General features: G+C 42.9%; 1 protein-coding gene across 1 annotated transcript in view; it reads left to right on the top strand.

Annotated features, from left to right (window-relative positions):
- The first annotated feature begins 5,757 nt into the window (after positions 1-5,757).
- WDR64 (WD repeat domain 64) overlaps positions 5,758-20,555 on the top strand; it is a 65,786-nt gene continuing 50,988 nt past the window's right edge. The window contains exons 1-5 of the mRNA XM_079969470.1: positions 5,758-6,107; positions 6,443-6,573; positions 13,445-13,547; positions 15,112-15,215; positions 19,557-19,586. Of these exons, the coding sequence (XP_079825596.1) occupies positions 5,957-6,107; positions 6,443-6,573; positions 13,445-13,547; positions 15,112-15,215; positions 19,557-19,586 (519 nt within the window). The 5' untranslated portion in view covers positions 5,758-5,956. The remainder of the gene's footprint in view (positions 6,108-6,442; positions 6,574-13,444; positions 13,548-15,111; positions 15,216-19,556; positions 19,587-20,555) is intronic.

The raw sequence follows: 20,555 nt of genomic DNA, 5'->3' as shown, positions 1-20,555 counted from the left end.
TAGTATTGTTATGTGTGTTCTTCCTTTTTGTTGCCTTAGCTTTATTTCAAAATAAATTTCATTTAAAAACACTTTAGATTTCACATATTCTAACTAAGCATTTGCTATATAAACTAAGACTCAAGGAGGAAGAAAATGAGATATTGCTAGAGGGTGTTGTTTTTTAGTTCCAGAGCAACCAGATCAAACTGGCTTTTCAGCTCTGTTGTGACTTCTGCAAAATCGTGATCAACCAGTGACCCCGATTCTCCGTGGCATCTATTCTATGGCAGAAAAGAAAAACTGAACTTCTTACCTGCCTATTTATGAAGTGACATTTTGTTCTTCTCTTTAGTACTCTCTGCTTTTTGTTAGCCTTGGGGCCATGTAATGATCAGTGGTGTTGCACTGTATCTATATATAGCTAAACCATTTACCCATTAAAAAAGCCTTAAGGAAAAAAGTTTGAAGGAAACCTTTTGTGTATTCTGCTGCTGTTCATCACAACTTGTCTTCATTTTGCCAGTTACTTCTGCTTTGATTGGATTAGACATAAATATTTAACCGCTAATGCCCAGTGTATAATTTCTGAAATGAAATTTGCAAACGGGTCTCTCATCCTGCAATTAAGTCCTGTTGTGAAAAAGAAAGCCACAGGATTCTGATTAACAAGAAGTAGTGGCAGTAGGTTGTAAAACCACGGTAAAAATCAAACATTAAAAACTTCCATATACAGGGCTGCCTTCAGATATCTGCTAAAAGTCAAGTAGCTGTTTATTTCCTGCCCACAGGGCAGGTGCAACTACCGAGAAGGCCCTCTGCCTAGTTCCCTGTACAGGTCCGCCTTTTCTATTTGGCTTAGTGGCACCCTGCGCCACAGCGCCTGCCCATCAGGGTCACTGGGCTCAGGCGCCCAGCAACGGGAGTCCGGGAACAGCTACTCATATTCGGGGCGGCGAGCAAGGCGCTGGCCACCGCTGCAGCCAGGAGCAGAGTGTTATGTACTGAAGTTCACACTCTGGGCCAGCAGGGGGATACTGTAGATAGTTTTCACTCAGGTCCACATATGCAAATAAGGGATTGAAAGTGACGTTCAGTGATTGGATAGTTACAGAAAATGGTTACTGTTGCGTTGTACTGGAGCTCTATATAAGCAGGCTGGCTGAGCCCTTCAGTTCAGTTCTGTTCTTGCCTGTGAATAAACAAGAGCTGTTTGAAGAAACGCTGTGTCGTCTGGTATGTTCACCCACAACTTAACACAGAGAATCCCTCTGCTCGCTGCAAAGCGACTCCCCATCCCGCTCCTTACCTGGCTCGGCTCCACAGCCTTGGGCAGGCACTGCAGAGGTGTGGGCAGCTCAACCCTGTGGCCGGCTCCAGCAGCCAGGCTCGGCTCCCTGCACACTCCCGTTTAAAAAGACACAAGCTCAATGCCTCCCCAACCCCTCCAAAAAGACCCCCACCCAAACCCACAACACAGCAGCAACCTCCTTCCTCCTCCTCCACTCCCAAATCCTGTGCTTCAGGGCTGTGTCTCCCCCTTGAAATAGATGGAGGTGCTGTGCAGAGAATGGATTAAAAAATAATCACATCACTATGTATTTTGGGGCATTGGGTGTTTGGGTGGGTGTGTTGGTGTTATGAAGACTCGTTACTTCCTGTGCCCAAGCAGACTGGGCAGTCCTTGAGCTACTGTGTCTAAGGGCCTCCACTGGGCAGCCAATGGGTTTACACGTTGTGGGGGGCAATAAGAGGAAAGAGTAAAGTGGCCTGCCTCACAAAACTTGCTTTGCACAGGGGGAGCACCATGTGCTCTTTGTACCTTGTCCCGGAGGAAAAACTCCCTAGGAACAGATCCTACCCTCCCACCCAAAAAATAAATCTGCCTTTCCAATTTAAATATCAAATGCTTGCTTCTGGAGCATGATCTTGGTAGTCTGTGTGAAGTGTGGAATAAAGGAGTTCTAGAAAGGGGAGGAGGCATTTGAACAGCTTCTATCATACAATTGTTTTTACTCTATTAAGGGACCAGATTGGGGGGACGGGACGGGACGGGACACACGTATATGTGTTTGTATGTGTGTATATAGAGGTTGCCCCAGCACATGGCATTTCATTTCTTTCTGACCATGCTGCTTACAGCCTATCTCAGCAGGAATATCTGTCCCCTAATGCTCATAACTACTTCCCAGAACATTAACCCCCACCTCTAACCCATGAAGCTTTTATCAACTTAAACCCTTAGTTTTCATCTCTTCCTGAGTTTTGTAACTTGATTTGAGTATAGTCTTACATGGTTACCATCCTCTTTGGACTCAGCTACAATCAGTCAAAAAACAGCTTTGTATGTGTTATAAACGTGCAGGCATAAATGGTATATTTGCCTGTTGATGTGACGTTGAGACTAAAAATTAACTGAAACTCATTCTTTATTACCTTCAACTGGATTCTTAATTGTGGATTATGAATACACCTTGGCTGGAGTGGTTTAAAAAAAGATTGAGTTTGGTTTTCAAAGAACGTATAAAGTACATATTCTTATAGATAAGTCGGAATTTTAAAGTTTGGAACGGGCTAGGGAAGCTGAAATATTGATAAGGACTGGATATGCCTGTGTCTTTTTGAAAGGAGAAACTATTTCTACAAAGATTGCTGGGAAGGTGGCGCCAGCATGTCAGAGCCCCCACGCCACCTTCTTAAAGTTGGAAGCCGGGTGTGCTTATAAAAATGCTTGGAGAGATAAATTGAAACTTTAAAGTTTGGGAAAGGTCAGAGAGGTTGAAACATCAAAAGGACTGCATATGTCTATATTTTGCTGAAAAGAGAAACTATAAGGATCTTCAGTTGTTTGCAACTCCTCATAGACATTTCAAGAGAATTGGATGAGTGAGAACTATCTACTCTTCCCTTCCTGCGGTTCCCAGCAACTGGTATTCAGAAGCACCACTGCCTCCGATCGTGGAGGCAGAGCAGAGCCATCCTGGATGGTAGCTGTAATGGTTATAAGGGGTTGCTCGTGCATAAGTTACCGCCACTCACTCCTGGGCCAGGTTGCCTGGTTTAACCTGTCCTGGCTGACAGCCCTTCACTCCATGGCTGTTCAGTCGCTAGCAGAATCCGTCAGTGGGCGTTTTTTGAACCTCTTCCAGCAAAGAAGTTGTTTGACGCCCAGTCTCCTCCTACTCTCCCTGCGCAGAAGTCTTCTGCACAGGGAGGGAGTGGGCAGAGGAGTGCCTGTGCTCTCCCCACTGTTTTCGGGCAAAGAGTCTTGGAGACCCCTCTCCGAATCTCCCATCTGCCCCCCTTCTCTACTGGTGTTGCGCTGATTCCCTTCCCCAGCCGATGAGCTCCCTCTCTCGTTGCTGGCCCCCTCTCCAGCATCGCTTGGGAGCCTTGCCTCCACCTCTGACTCTGATGTCAGTTCCCTGACAGTAGCCATGGGTAACCATCTCTTCCATGAATGTGTCTCGTCTTCTTATGAAGCCATGCAGATTGGCTCCCACACATTTTGTTTGTCCTGAGACATTTTTCTGCCTGTGGCAACAGAGAATCCTAGAATTGTAGGTCTGAAGGGACCTCAAGGGTCATCTAGCCCACATAGCCCCCTGAAATGGAAGAAGGCAGCACACACATTCACTGGTTCCATGGACAGAATCCAACTGGAGGGGTGGCTGGGTTTTATTCTAGCTCCAACAACTCTGGGAGTTGATGTGATTTCAAAATTTGCAGAGAACAAACTTAGGAAAATGGGTTTTAAGTGCTTATGCTCACAATGTTAAGTAAATAATCCAGAAAATAACACTTGCAACTGTAAGTATCTTATTTTTCCTTCTTTTAATAATTTCAATTGGTGGGGGGGGGGGGGGTGGCAAAAAAATTTCTGCACTGGGTACCACCTGACCTTGCTATGCCATTGGGTCTACAACTTTGGGAAATGGGGGGGGGGCACTGGAGGGATCTTTGCACCACAGCGCCGGATATGCTTAAGATGGCCCTGTCCCTGTAGCCTCACTTCTCGCGATTGAGGCACCCGCCAGAAGGCCCTTGGATCTGGATATCAGTGTCTGGGCTGAATGATGTGGTGGAGACACTCCTTCAGGTATACAGAGCTGAAGCCATTTAGGTCAGCACCAACACTTTGAATTGTGCTTGGAAATGTACTGGAAGCCAATGCAGATCTTTTGGGACTGGTGTTGTATGGTCCTGTCGGCCGCTCCCAGTCTGGCAGCCACATTCTGGATTAGTTGTAGTTTCTGAATCACCTTTAAAGGTAGCCCCATGTCGACCACATAGCAGTAGTCCAAGCACGAGATAACCAGCACATGTACCACTCTGGTGAGACAGTGCACAGGCAGGTAGGGTCTCAGCTGCCATACCAGATGGAGCAGGTAGATAGTTAGTTGCCGTGGACACAGAAAGCTACTTAGTCCTATAAGACCAAGCCAGGATTCTGCCCCTTCAGGATTTCTCCAGATGCCAGCTGAGTGCTGGGTGACAAAGCAATCCCAGACACTTGCTGTGACATACTCTAATCTTATGAACCTGGATTCTATGGGGCTCTTCCTGCTTCATACTGCATATTGTTCAGCCCCTCATGGCTTATGGCAGGGGTTGCCAACATGGTACTCTTCACCTGTTGTGAACTACATCTATCACCTCTGATCATTGGTCAGGCTGGCTGCAATGGATGGAAGTTGTAGCCCGCAGCATCTGGAGTGTACCACATTAGTATGTCACGGCTAAAATGGCCGCTGTTTCTTTAATGCGAATAAAGCTGGTCAGCATGACTCAGCGGTCTGCACCAAGTTGTATATATAAGTGAGAAATATTAGTTTGGTGCTGAGGCTGGTGTTTGGGTTGGTTGGTTGATTGGTGCTGGTGTGTATAGTTGTTCAGTCGTGTTTTGCACAAAGACTTTTAAGAATAAAACTCTGCAAGGATATTCTCGTGGACTCTTTTATGCAGACAAGGGTCCGAGGACCAGGCTGAAGAGACAAAGGGAGGTCAGAACCCTTTCCTTCCTTTCTTTCTTTCTTTCTTTCTTTCTTTCTTTCTTTCTTTCTTTCTTTCTTTTTTTTTTTTTTTTTGCTTTTTACAAACACTGACATAGTATGGCCTGGCCTATTGTATGCTCAGGTTCCCATCTAGCTGTAGATAGATACCTCCTTTTCCTGCTTGTGTGTGCTGCATTGCAGTAAAATACATTGTTTAAACAACCTGAATTCTTCTCTTGATTTTTTCTTGCACATTAGCAATTGCCAGCAATTATATCCTATTTCACAGGTTCCGACAGGGTAGAATAATAAGAGAGTGCAGTTCCCAGACTATGGGTAGGCAAACTAAGGCCTGGGGGCAGGATCCAGCCCAATCACCTTCTAAATCCGGCCCAGGATTATTATTTTTTACATGAGTAGAATGTGTGCTTTTATTTAAAATGCATCTCTGGGTTATTTGTAGGGCATAGGAATTCATTCTCCCCCCCCCCCAATATAGTCCGGCGCCCCACAAGGTCTGAGGGACAGTGGACTGGCCCCCTGCTGAAAAAGTTTGCTGATCCCTGCCCTAGACATTTGAAGTTGAATGAAGAAGGTTGGGTTTCCTGCATGAGATAAATAAATCGAATCTCAGAGCATTTTGCTTCCTCCTTGTCCTACTTTTTTTCTGATGGAGATTGAACTGACTTTCAGCAGCTTGCCAGTTATGGTGGTTTGTGATCTAGCTGGACCTAATGACCAATGAGGCTCAATGAAGAGTTATGACATCAGGTAGTTAGTGGCATACACTTGCCTGCCTGAGAAGCTGCATGTCAAGGCCAGTCACCACTTCTCATTCACCTAAGCAACACTTCAGCTCATGCAGCTGGCATTTTCTCAAAGCATTAACATCAGAGAATACAACTGAGAAGAAAACAAGACAAGGAGCATTAGAGCGTGTGGAAAGGAGATTTTGCTGCGTCCCACCCATCTCATGAAACAGAATGTCTAGGAAAAAAACTCAAGATGATATTTCCAACAACATTCCTGATGGAGCCGATTTCAAAAATCTACTGAAACTGTTTCAGAAATTAGTTGACCAGACAGTTGCTCAGAAAAGGGATGAAAGATTAGGCTTGTACATAAAAGATGCTGGTAAGTAATCCGGTTGTACATGCAGAGGGGTGGAATTTGGGGTGATAAATGGATTTACCCTTCAGAATGAATTAAGTCACCCTAGAAAGGAGTCTACCATTTCTCCCTTTCTTGCTCAAAACTTTCTCTAATACTGGGACTCAGGAAGCCAAAGATCCCTGCTGTACTATTTCATAAATTACGAGACAAAAAAGGGATTCCAAATGAAAATGAAGACAAAACTAAATTCTCCAAACACTGATGATGATGGATTGCAGCACGAGGTGATGGTTGGAAAAGTATCGAAAATAGCTGTGCTGATGTGTTAGCTTTTGTCTTCTTTTCTTTCATTGCAGAGGAAATTGATTACGATAAATTCTTTGCTGAAGTCCAGAGGCTGTTTGGTACAGATGTGAAACCACAAGATGTTAAAACCTTCTATAGGAAGATTAGCAACAATCCTGATGGGCGGACGGAATGGTGTGAGGTAGATACGTGTTAATAATAATAATAATAACAACAGCAACAGCAACAACAACAATACCGTAATTTATACCCCGCCCATCTGGCTGGGTTTCCCCAGCCACTCTGGGTGGCTTCCAACAAAATATTAAAAACACAATACAGCATTAAACATTAAAACTTCCCTAAACAGGGCTGCCTTCAGATGTCTTTTAAAAGTAAGATATAGTTGCTTATTTCCTTGACATCTGATGGGAGGGCATTCCACAGGGAAGGCGCTACTACCCAGAAGGCCCTCTGCTTGGTTCCCTGTAACCTTACTTCTTGCAGTGGGAACCGCCAGAAGGCCCTTGTTGCTGGAACTCAGTGTGCGGGCTGAATAATGGGGGTGGAGATGTTCCTTCATGTATACTGGACCGAGGCCGTTTGAGGCTTTAAAGGTCAGCACCAACACTTTGAATTGTGCTCTAAAACGTAGTGGTGTTGCTGTTTGCAGTGTATAAATGTGTCTTGAGCTCAACCCTAAGTCAAAGCAATCCAATCTGCATTCTCACATATGAAACCATTTACAAGAAAGAGAATGCTGATACACTTTTACTATTACTACTGACACAAGATACCATGCTAAGTTAAACCGTAGCTTAGCTGATGTCCCACACTGACCTTAAAAGCCAAGGGAGGAGCAAAGGCCATGTAAGTGCCTCCTCAGGAGCCAGCACAGTCATGGCAAGTTGCTCTTTGGTTTACTGTGTCTTGCGAACCAGGCCATTATAATAAGGTTACCAGATTTTTTTCCCAAAGAATCCAGGGACACTTTTTTTTTTTTTTTAAAGAGAAGTCAGTTGACCGAGTGGCTGGGCGCTCTCGTTCCTGGCTCGATTTGGGTCATGGTGTGTGTGTGTCAGCGGTTCCCCCTTGGCAGTGGCAGCGGCAGTCTCAGCAGCCCAGAGCCAGCCTGGTAGCACAGTTGGCTCTGGCTGGCCTCAGGAGCTGCCCGCTGCCGTGGCGCCCGCCATTTTGCCTCGCTGGAAGTCCCCATATGATGTGTCTTGTGCCGTTGGAGCAACCGCACAACATTCATTCCCTACTAATAAATCTACAACACTTAAAATATAAATCCAGGGACATTAAATCAAATCCGGGGATGGATTTTGTCCGGGGACAGATTTGTAAATCTGGGGACTGTCCCCAGGGACATCTGGTAACCATACATTATAATGAAGGAGTCGGTAGGGTGAGACCATGGGGATCAGGAAAGGGTTTACTAAGTGAGGCAGTGAGGATGAGAGGGAGCTATCTTCTTGGGCAGGAGGCTGTCCCAGCACAGAGAACGAACCATTTTTTTGGCCCTTGCAAGTGTTTTGATCAAGTTTCTCCTGCATTCCTACTTATGGAACAAGAAGAACCCAAGGGAGGATAGCAGCTCAAGCGAATGATTGAAGGGCTTGCAATCTGTTCAACATTGCACCCGCAGTAGATCATCTCCTCTGTGACTGAAATAATGCATAGTTAGCTCCTAAATAATCGGAGGAGTTGCCTTTTATAAGGAGACTGAAGTGGGCTTTGTGGCCATGAAAAGCACTTCATCAGGAAAGTGAACTCTTGACAATTTCTGCTTAACTGATGTTCCAGGGAAGCGCATGAATTTAGCTGATAAAGGCAATTCTTATAATTCACACCATTCATTTTCTGGCTGCTGACTAACTTTATGCTGCTTCAGCTCACGGAATAGTAACCACTGGAAAGTAGCCTGTAGTTTTTGGTGAGGCTTTTCTGAGTGGGAAGGGGGATGATGTTACGAACAACAAGTGAGAATATTACCAGTTCAGCCATGCTATATACGTAGCACACAGGCTCCAGGGTTATGGGATACATGTGTCTCAAACCACAACTCCCAGCAGTGTATCTTCGGCACTGCTCCAACTTTGCTCTTGTAGAATCGTAGAATCTTAGAGTTGGAAGGGACCCAAGGGTCATCTAGTCCAACCCGCTGCAATGCCGGAATCTTAGCTAAAGCATCCATGACAGATGGCCACCCAGCCTCCGTTCAAAAATCTCCAAGGAAGGAGAGTCCACCATCTCTCATGGGAATCTGTTCCACTGCCGAATGGCTCTTACTGTCAGGAAGTTTTTCCGAATGATTAGTTGGAATCTCCTTTCTTGTAACTTGAAGCCATTGGTTTGAGTCCTACCCTCCAGAGCAGGAGAAAACAAGCATGCTCCCTCTTCCATGTGACAGCCCTTAAGATATTTGAAGATGGCTATCCTATCTCCTCCCAATCTCCTCTTTTCCACACTAAACATACTCAGCTCCTTCAATCGTTCCTCATAAGGCTTAGTTTCCAGACCCTTGATCATCTTGGTTGCCCTCCTCTGCACACGTTCCAGCTTGTCAACATCCTTCTTAAATTGTGGTGCCCAGAATTGGACACAGTATTCCAGATGTAGTCTGACCAAGGCAGAATAGAGTAGTACTATGACTACCCTTGATCTGGGCATACAGTACTTGCTTGTTGTATACAGTAGAGTACAATCACCTTATTTCATTTTGCTGTCCATGTCAGCCATTTTGTGCTGGCATCCACAATTCTGTTGTCAATATAAGAGCACTGGTACCTCATTTTTAAAGCAAAGCACTGCTTATAAATATTCATAAACCTTAAATAAAAATGAACTCTACAAGTGCTCTCCTAAACCACGGCTTTTTCCTGCAAAAAGTAGAACTTGTACCCTGGAGTTCTTTCATTGGCTACCTCTGATTTTCATGTTTAAAGTATTATGCGGCTAGGGCAATGAAGCTCACAAGCAGCTACAGAAGCACTTGATAGGCTGCTCTCCATAAGGTGGAATGTGATTGGCTCCAGAGGCAATTTGGGGTCCATAAAGTTCTCTTCAGATGAATGTGCTTCTGATTACAGTGCCTTTTTCACCAACTAGATCAGTAGACCGTAGCTAAGTGGTCCATGTATTACACCATTAACCTTTTGAAAGCTGCATTTAAATCATTTTTTTGCCTATAAATCCTTCTTGTCTTCTCTAGAGTTGGAGAGGAATTTAAAAGAGCGCTTTGCTTAGTTCTTCATGTAAGCCTTTGCTAGCAGTAAGAAAAAAAGGGGGAGGGAATGAGAAGCTGGAGCCTGCAAGAAAGGGGAAGGCGAGATCTGATCTCTTTATCCACGGGGTGTGGATATGAGGGGTTTGCCCAAGAAAGGAGGCTAAGAGGGAAGTGTTGCGGATTCCTCATTCTGTACCTTATTGATATTGCTATATCATGGATTAGATGTACTGTGCAGACAGATTCTATATCTGTCATCACAACAATCCTTGGCAATAAGTTCTTACTGACTTGGAACTATGAGTTGTTTCACATATTCACACAGTTTGTGCATTGGTTACTGCAATGAACTGCATGTGGGACTTCGGTTAGTGCAGAATGCTGCATCAAGATTGCTGGAAGGAATCAAACCCTGTTAGCCTTTCACACCTCTGCTCAGGGACCTGAACCAGTTGCCAATTTACTACTGGGTCAAGTTCAGGGTGTTACTATTAATATATAAAGCCCTTAACAGTTTGGGACCAGTTTACTTGCAAGATCACCTTTCCCCATATATGCCCACTGGACTGCTTCATTCTGAGGAATTGGCTCTGTTACAGGTGACATATCGTACCTGCTCCTCATCTGTGGGTTAAACCACAGAGCCTAGGATTTGCTGATCAGAAGGTCGTCAGTTCAAATCCCCGCGACAGGGTGAGCTCCTGTTGCTTGGTCCCAGCTCCTGCCAACCTAGCAGTTCGAAAGCATGTCAAAGTGCAAGTAGATAAATAGGTACTGCTCCGGCAGGAAGGTAAATGGCGTTTCCGTGCGCTGCTCTGGTTCGCCAAAAGCGGCTTAGTCCTGCTGGCCACATGACCGGAAGCTGTATGCTGGCTCCCTCGGCCAATAAAGCGAGATGAGCACCGCAACCTCAGAGTCGGTCACAATTGGACCTAATGGTCAGGGGTCCCTTTACCTTACCCACCCTTTGGAACTCCTTGCCTACTGAGATCAGGCAGCCACCTTCACTGTGCTCTTTTCAGAGCCTGCTAAAAACATTTTGTGTTGAACTTGCCTTCTTCCACTCGTGCAACACTGGATCAAAATTATGGTAGAAGATTGGATACAGAATTACAAGAAAATCAAACGACATCTAATACACCATTAGCCATGGAGGTTAAGCATCATTAAAAGATAAGGCACTTTGGCTGTAATGCTAAAAGGCCCTTAGGATTTGGTTACATAGCTGAGAATGCTCAAAGTTTATCTGCTGAAACCACAGCTAAATTTGCTTTTGAAGACAATGGCCATTTTCCGCAAGGGACTGAAATCATGTTTCTGTTTTCATTGTGTATGTAAATCAAAGGCAGACCTATACACTGACTAGAAATCTTTTGAAATGACTTCTTCCTGTAATGAGCCATCCCATATTTTGTGTGCTGAGTCTGACTTTCATTTCAGTCATGCCTGGAACCTAATTTTGGAGTCCTCCTGAAGGCTTACTCCTGGACAAAAGGAACATAGCTTTTCTCTCCACCCCCATCATCTTGCTTGTTGTTTCTATCAACCATGAACAGTCTGATACAGCCTAGAGAAATTTCCTTACTCCAAGGGGTGTCAAGTAATCGCTGAGCTGGTTCACATGTAATACTAAGCCAAACTGTTTCTTAGCATGAATTTGCAGGTTCCCAAAAAGGAATTTGCAGGTTCCCAAAAAGGAGACAGCAGTCTCTGGGGGGGGGGGATATTACATATCACTCGGGAAGACAGGCAGACTAATGCTTGTACTGGAAGAAGCAAAGATCACCAGTGTCAAAGCAATGATTCTTCAGCATCAACTTCGTTGGACTGGTCATGTTGTTTGGGTGCCTGATTATTGTCTTCCAAAGCAACTACTCTATTCTGAATTTAAAAATGGAAAACATAATTCTGGTGGTCAACAAAAGAGGCTTAAAGACCCTCCCAAGGCAAATTTAAAAAATGTAGCATAAACACCGGCAACTGGGAATCACTGGCCTGCGAGCGCTCAGTTGGAGAACAGCCCTTACCAAAGGTGTCATGAACTTTGAAGACACTTGAACTCCAGGCTTGAACTCTCACACATTCACACTAAGCCATGGTTTGACTTAGCATTGCATGAGAAACCAGCTCAGCATATCCTTCTGGGTTCTATCTAATTGTTCAGTTAGCTAAAATTGCCCCTTGATTGCATAAAGATTTTTTTCTTTGTAATATTCTTCTTTGGCCAGCTTTTCATAAGCCCTTGCCTCTTGCCCTCCTGTGCCTCAATTCTTGGTCCATTCATCACCAGGAAAATGGTCAACTTCCTGACACTTCATCCTGAACAATATGTGCTGTGTGGCAGTGGTGACCGGACAGTTGCCTTCTATGCCCTCAAGCCTTGTTTTGGAAAATAGAGTTTAAATTCAAGATTCCTCTAATTTTGAAAGTATGCATGCCTTATCTCTGCATAACCCCTTGGGTTCCAATGTTTACACTTTTCTATCTTGCATTAACAGCATTTAGAAGTGATGCATTAGAGAGTAAAGATGTCTGTAGTGTTAGCTGTGGAAAAACCCAGAGTTGATCTTTCAGTCTATCACATTCTCTGTTGGAGTGCAGCAGTTGTGAGGACACACACATACATAGAGATAAATATAACTGTGGCAAAAGCAGCATATATATATATATATATATATATATATATATATATATATTTAAATACCCTTCTGTCTCAAGTAACCTGGTCCTGAACTGTATAGAAATTGGCCCAGTAGCAGACTGAGTGCCACTGCAAATCCCACAAGCAAGGTGCTACATGCTGTTAATAGTTTGCCCCACAAGCAACCTAGCTGTGACATTCTGTATCAGCTGCAGCCTCCAAACCAACCCCAAAGGCAGCCGCACATAGAGCAGAGTGCAGTAATCCAACTGTGGGGCCGGACAGTTGTGGTTGAGCTATCTTGACCCAGGATTGGCTGTACAGTGGTACCTCGGGTTAAGTACTTAATTCATTCCAGAGGTCCGTTCTTAACCTGAAAATGTTCTTAACCTGAAGCACCACTTTAGCTAATGGGGACTCCTGCTGCCGCCGCGCCGCCAGAGGACGATTTCTGTTCTCATCCTGAAGCAAAGTTCTTAACCCGAGGTACTATTTCTGGGTTAGCGGAGTCTGTAACCTGAAGGGTATGTAACCCGAGGTACCACTGCAGTTGCCTTACCAACCAAAGGTGGCAAAAGGCACATCTAGCCACGTTTGCCTCCAGTGACAGAGCTGGCCCCCTCCTCCCCACCCAACTAGCATGAATCAGCCATGAAAGACAAAGGTAATGTCATCGGGTACATACCCACAGGCACTCTGTCAATACCATTAAGCTGCAAAACTTGAAACTGATTGCATAAAACATGGCTTGATGGAGCATTGGAATTCTTGTTTGAGAATGCATCAGTCATGGCATCTAGCTAGCTACAGAGATCGACAACTTCATCCTCAAAATGCCTAACAAGCAACTCTGGGATGGTTTCTAAGGTGTCCTGGGTGCCAAACACTGATATGGACATCAACAGCAATGGACCACCCTGATGATTATGTGCTCTAGTCATCTTTGTAGTGGGACTTCTGCCACCTGTGTTCTAGCCATCATCTGACTACTACTGACTTTTAAATATATGTAGAGTTTTAAATATATGTCATCATTTCTAAATGCAGTTTAGGTTCCTATTATTATTATTATTATTATTAATTATACCCCACCCATCTGGCTGAGTTTCCCCAGCCACTCTGGGCAGCTCCCAGTCAAGTGTTAAAAACAATACAGCATTAAATATTGTGTGGTGCTGCATTTTGTTTGGCTTGTTTTAGATCTTTGGATATTATATCCTGGAGGGTGATGCTCTTGCTGCGCAGCTTGATGAAGAAAATATGGTTTTCCTGGTATCCAAAAAGCAGCGGATTTCAAAAGCAGGTAGGATCTTTTAATGTTCTCTCCCCTTATTGAACTTCTGCATAATGTGTCATCAGATGTGGGCAGAACAATATATTGCCCCTCCTCCTCTCCCAGTAAGCAACATTAGCCCGCCGCCGGGAAGTCAGAGTAGTGGCTCCACCCATTCAGTGAACAGCTTCTGGTTGCAAATCTATACACACTTGCTGGAGAGAAAGCTCCATTGCACTCAGAAACGTTTATGTTTGAATAGACCTGCCCAGGATTGAACTGTGCCTGCTTTAAAAGGGTTCCTGTTAGACTCTTATGTAATTAAAATAGATTTCCCAAACAGTTTGTTGATTTTCTTTTTTTAAATCACAGCATTTCTGTTGTAACTCTGAGTTGCATTTTTCTCCAGCCAAAAGACAACTAGCAAACCCTTCCATTGGCATCACCAAAGTCGCACCCAAGAAACTCCCTATATGATCATATTGTTAATATAGCAGAAGTTCAAAATCAGAGCATGATGCTTTTTTATATTTATAAAAGTATGTTTTCATAAGTCTCCAAAGATGCCATGTTGTACATTTTTAATGCATTCTATGGCTCTGCTGCAACCATCTGTTCATTGTACTCACCTATGAACTGCTCTTGACAAAAACTGCTTGTAATTCTATTGTAAACGCCCTCACTGGTCTTTAGCCATTACTTATTTTGTTTTATTGTATTTTATTTTACAACATTTATCGTATTTTTCGCTCTATAACATGCACCAGACCATAACATGCACATAGTTTTTAGAGGAGGAAAACAAGAAAAAAAATATTCTAAATGAAATACTGGATATATGATTTTTGTGGTTCATGCTGTGGCCACAGACATGTGATCTGACAGTGAGTTTGGAGTAGCCCAATGCAAAAATCCTGAGGATCCATGTAGATCCATGCTTTGTAACCACGGAGGAGGGAAGGAAGGGGAACCATGGATCCTCTGCTCACGACTGCAGCAGATCCCCCCCGCCACTCCTAGGCATTCCCTCCATAACACGCACAGACATTTCCCCTTACTTTCTAGGAGGAAAAAAGTGAGTGTTATGGTGCAAAAAATACGGTATATACCAAAAAGGCCCTAAGCAGGTCATGAAGAACAATAGAAATTATCTACTTAAAATAAAGCATTAAAAACAAGTTGACATAAAAGTTTATAAAAATGTTTTTTTATTTTTTAAAAAATCAGTTTAGTTCTCACTGAGTTGGTATACTTGCCTCTGGACTGCACCATTTCTTTACAAGTAGGGATGGGGGAGAAATTCTATTTGTTCACGTTTAAAGGTGAATCTCCCTAATTTGCGCTTTCCAAAACAATTACATACAATTTTGCAGTGTAGTTTTTCCAGCAATTAACATGTACTAAAATGCATATATTTAGTGAAAACTACAAATTTCTAAAATGAATTATATTAGGGGAAATTCGTCTGCAAAGACGTGTCTGTTAGGCAAAATTCCATATAGATGTGTATCTCGCCTTGTTACTATTTATGTGCATTACCTAATTCCTAGAAGTTTTGTTGTGCAGATTTTAGAATGTATTTTGTCTTTCGCAGGAGTCAAGAGACGTGATGTAATAAAGTGCATAGTGAAAGTACCACAGCTGGATTTTTTAGTAGTAGCATCACAAAAAGGGATGCTGTCCGTTTTCTCCAGCCAGGTAATTTTTGAAGTAAACTAGATTTGTTTTCTCTATGGTACAGAGCACTTTCTAATATGAACAGCTAATTACAATTGTAAATGCATCTGCCCTTTAGTTATATATGAGTGAGATAGTCAAGCAAACGTCTGCCATACAAAAGATATCTGACTTCAGGTTCCTGAAATACGTAGGCATTTAATACAATTTTCATATTTTATTCAGGCCCAAATTCAAATAAAGTAAGAACAGATCACTAGAAAGTGTTCTGTGGAAGCTTAATTGAAGTAAATGGCCATTGCACAAACTGAAAATGTGTTATTGCCCGGGCCACCTTAGTTTGGATGATGCATTAGTAGGAAAAGAAGCTCTTTGTATATTGTTTGCTTTCTCTTCCTTCTAAAACATAATGCACCCATCCTTTCCCACTCATTCAGACAAAGGCTTTCAGAAAAATGAGTAGCCTACACAGACATTTAATACACATTGTTCAAAAAATTGTATGACTTAGAAACCAGTTCTCAGCATCCCAACACTCTATCATGACAAAGATGGGAATTATGCAGGTAAAAATTTAGGATCATCCAGATAGGAGCAAGCTTGATGGTCAATGGCTGAGGTCTCGAGGAGCAGGTTCAGTCTAACAAGTCGAGCCATTTCCACAGCAGGGTCCTCCATTTCCTTCCTTGTAGAGAATAGCAAAAGCCTGCAGCTGGGCATTTTGGAAAAGGGCTTTGACAAGGGGCACCCAACCTCAGCCTCACATCTTTGTGGAGGGACCTGCTGGGATGACATAAGAAACTCTAATGGAATTTACAACAACGATGTAACCAGAATTTTTTTCAAAGTATGTGATGGAAACTGCTAAGAATGTAAAACTTGGCAGTTCTACGTACCTGCTCCTTACCTGCTCCAGGTAGACCTAGAAGAAACATCTGTGTCATAAATGCAGGGGCAATTCAGTGCTGGCAGTAGTGAGCTAGGTAGACCAATTATCCAACTTGGGAGAAGGCAGCTTCTGTCAGAGGCTGGTCCATTAGGGCAAATGGGGCACTACCCCACCATCCTCATTCTGCCCTCAATCAGTCCCCACCTGCCTACCTTTTTGTTTATAACCTGTCCATGGGTGGCAATGCCTGCCGCCTTTTTCCTTTTGGGTCTCAGTTTTGCCCTTGCAGAACTCAGAAGGGAGGAGAATGTGGGCAAAATCAGGATTGGTTGGCTCCACATTTGCCCATCATGGGCTGAGGCACCACCCGCTGGTGGCCTCCCTTCCTTCCCAATGGGAATTACCACTGGAAGCTTCCCATTTTCCTAAAACAATATTAGAGTATAGGAGTGTACAAACATGGGAATCAGTATGACCGTGCATGAACTGCATGTGGAGGTCATGAAATTATGTACATATTGGTAAGCTGGTGAAAACCCATGTGTCAAATTTTATTAAAGATTTTCTTGTTTTACAGAAGTATGTGTAATGTCTCTCATATTTTTTCCATGTAACATTTTTACAAATCAGTTTCATTTGTTGAGACATTAGGAAGAAAAGGGGTGGAGGGGGGGAAGATGGGTGGGGTCAGGTGGCAATATTTCTATTTTGCTTAATGTATGTAGGGTTTGGTGTCAGCGTTGCTCGTGCCGGTTCTACTGTTCACTTGTGTTCCTTTGGTGGAGAGAGAGGTTAGGGTTGGCCCAGGGTGTGGTTGTTTATTTGTGTTTGGCTGTGGTGATCTTTGTTTTCGTGTGTGAGTGGGGTGGGTGGGTGTTTTGGATCAGGTTAGCCATATTGATTTGTATGCTGTTGGTGGATTATTGTCATTGTCTTGTTGGGCTGTGTATGTGATAAAGGGGAGCCTTACCGGGGTAAAGGTGTCTTCTTCTGTTTGTCCCCATGTCAGTTTCAGTTTATTGGTTAATTTTTCTAGTAGGGCTGTTTCCCATACTATTTGGTACCATTGGTCCATGCTTACTCCTGACAGGTCTCTCCAGTGCCTGGTTATGGTGTTTCTGGCTGCTGAAAGTAGGTGGGTTATGAGCGCTTTGTGGTGTAAATGGGCATTGTTGTCTTGGAAGATGTTGTCTCAAAATAATCAATTCCATAAACGTTGGCAGTTACCACTTGTATTTCATCCTTTTTTCTTTTTTTGTAACCCGTTTAAGTGAGATGTTGAAGAGGGGGAAGAAAAGCTATGCTAATAAATCTCCCAAGGATGCAACATCCTTTGTTTAAATGCAGCAGTAAACTACCTTGGCAGAAGGCACAAATATGAGGCTATGTGCTGTTTATTACCTTTATACTTCTGTAGCTCTTGTGCAAGTAGCCTATGAAATGTCGTGACTATGCAGTAATGTTTCCAAGCAGCAAAACACACCCAGGGTTTCAATTTAATTAGGACACAATACGCATCATAGGCATGTACAAGATAATAAAATATCCTTGCAGGTGATTAAATACTAAAGCAAGGCTGAGACATTTGGGAACTACTGAAGGAATGTGGGGGGAAACCTATCCAGTATTCCTGTATATTATATCTCTTTCACAGTTCTATGAAGAACTGCTCTAAAAAATAATCCCCCTCAGAGAGCTCCCAGCTGCTACCTAAGATTTTCCACTGATGTCACATTGACATCAGTATTTCCATTTCATTTCCAAAGCTCAAAAAAATATTACCTTACTTTTTGAAAGCTCTGCACGGAAATTTTGAGTCACATTGATATAACAGTCCCTGCTGTTGTGAAAACCGAATAGGGTATGAGTGTACCTACATCTTTGGCAAGTTATTAAGGATATAATCACACATGAGAATAAACCACTTAACTGATAGCTCAGTTGGTTGGAGCGTGGTGCTGATAATGCCAAGGTTGCAGGTTCGATCTCCGTATGGGACAGGTGCATATTCACGTTGGACTAGATGATCCCCAGGGTCCATTCCAACTCTGATTCTATGACTGTGAATGAGCATTCTGACAAATGGGAGGTTTCTCTTTGCAGTTGAAACCCAGCTGAAACAAGAGGCACTTGTGTGAATAGTCCCTTAACATTGTTTATTAAATTTGGATGCCGCTTTTCATCCAAAGACCACAGGGCAGTTTACAACATGAAACTACAAAATGAAAATACAATACAGGGTGGCCCAAAAGCTGGTATACTGCTTTAGAATCCACTTTCTTTGTTTTTTACTCAAGCTCTCATCATTCACAATATCAGTAAAGAAAAATTATTTGTTTGTTTGTTTGTTTGTATGCCTACTTTTGGGCTACCATGTATATATAACAACAACAAACAAACAACCCCCATCCCACAAACGCATTTAAAAAGCCATAGATTGTTTAATCAACCAAAGGCCTGGTTGTAGAGAGGCAGTCCTTGAGGTATCATGGTCCTGAGCTGTTTAAGGCTTTACAGGTAAAAAACAGCACTTTGAATTGGTCCTGGAAACTGATTGGTAGCCACTGCAATCCGGCCAAGTTTGGTGTTACATGCTCAACCCGTTTTGCCCCAGTGAGCAACCTGGCCCCTGAATTCTGCACCAGCTGAAGTTTCTGAACCATCTTCAGAGGCAGTCCCACATATAATGTGTTGCAGTAATCTAACACAGAGCTTACTAGAGCATAGGCAACAGATGTTAGGTCTGATGTGTTTTCATGAGCAACAGTTCAGTTCAAAGCCTTTGACATACTGCAAATATTTGAATACGCTTCAGGGATGTTTGTCACAAATAATACACAGGGAAAGCAAAGCAGTGTCTTTGATACTTTCAAGTACACCAGCCAATTTTATGATTAACAACTTTGCCATTGGGAAGTTTTTTGGGAAACCAGTTACTAGAAAATTTGCAGCCATCTTCCAGTGCATATTCCTAAAAATGAGCATCTTCATGTTCAATTATTTTTAATATCCTGTCTGTATCAAATTGAAAGAAAGGCAAGACAAAAATCAAGCTTATATATATATATATATATATATATATATATATATATATATGCAGTGCTTTTGGTGACAATCCTCACTGGTATAGAATCCTGCCACCTCTTTTAATGCTGCCCATGGCAACCACCTCATTTTTTGATATGGGCACCTCATTTTGAACCCAAGGAAGCACTGTATATGAGACTGTGGCACTGTCAGTTTACTAAAACAATGTCTGTGTGTGCTCTGCGTGGTTTTGATTTTGTCGCAAACATGCTCTAGCCACACATGTATTCTGAGAGCGGATCAGAGGGAACTGTGCCTGCATCTCACACTTCCTTACCTGGTTCTTGAAATGCTTACCTGGTTGCCACCAACCTGAGTTTAAATAGTATTATTTTTCTTGCAACTGTATCTCACTTACTTCCATGATTTTTTCATTGATTTTCCAGATGAGGATCCTGACGAGCACAAGCATTCCCGTAAGTTGACTCTTTTTCTCAAAAATTCAATTACGAATTAAACATCAGTGAAGTGAAACAAGTACCTGTACATGTTTATATTTGAAGCTCCCATATAATTTTGCATTGTGAACTACGCTGGGTTTGATAGCTTCATTATTTCCTATTCGAGTATGAAAATACTATCTATGGCATGATTATCTTACATATTTAGGTCAAAAGATGCATTAAAAAGCTGATTAAAAAGCTTGAAGGAGCATTTCCACCCCCATCGTTCTACCCAGATACTGAGGTCCAGCACCGAGGGCCTTCTGGCGGTTCCCTCGCTACAAGAAGCCAGGTTACCGGGAACCAAGCAGAGGGCCTTCTTGGTAGTGGCACCTGCCCTGTGGAACGCCCTCCCACCAGATGTCAAAGAGAAAAATAACTACCAAACTTTTAGAAGACATCTGAAGGCAGCCCTGTTTAGGGAAGCTTTTAATGTTTAATAGGTTATTGTATTTTAGTGTTCTGTTGGAAACCACCCAGAGTGGCTGGGGAAACCCAGCCAGATGGGTGGGGTATACATAATAAATTATTATATTATATATTATTATGATGTAATTCATGAAATCAAACCTATTTTTTGAGTCGTAAATAGTGGCAATAAGATTACTTTGGTAGTTACTCATCCATCTTTAATTTACAAAAAAAGCTTGGACAAGGCACTGACCACATTTCTTGAAAACTTGATTGTGTTCTGACAACAACTTCCTGCAGTTTAGGAAAGTGTGGCTGCAATGTTACATGTACTTCCTTGGGAGTAAGTCCACTGAACAATTCTGAGTAAACATGCAAGTGACTTGTTCAAAGACTACCAAGTAGTTATTTATTAAAAATCATGGTACCAATGATGAAAGACTCTCTACTTTTGTATATGGGGGGGGGGGAGAGATACAGATCTGTGCATTTACACACATACAAACAAAGTTATCTCATTTTAAACAGTAT

The sequence above is a fragment of the Podarcis cretensis genome, assembly GCF_951804945.1.
Source record: "Podarcis cretensis genome assembly, chromosome: 3".
Taxonomy (NCBI): Eukaryota; Metazoa; Chordata; class Lepidosauria; order Squamata; family Lacertidae; genus Podarcis; species Podarcis cretensis.
Note: the sequence above shows the minus strand (reverse complement) of the source record. Positions and strands in the feature narration are given on the sequence as shown.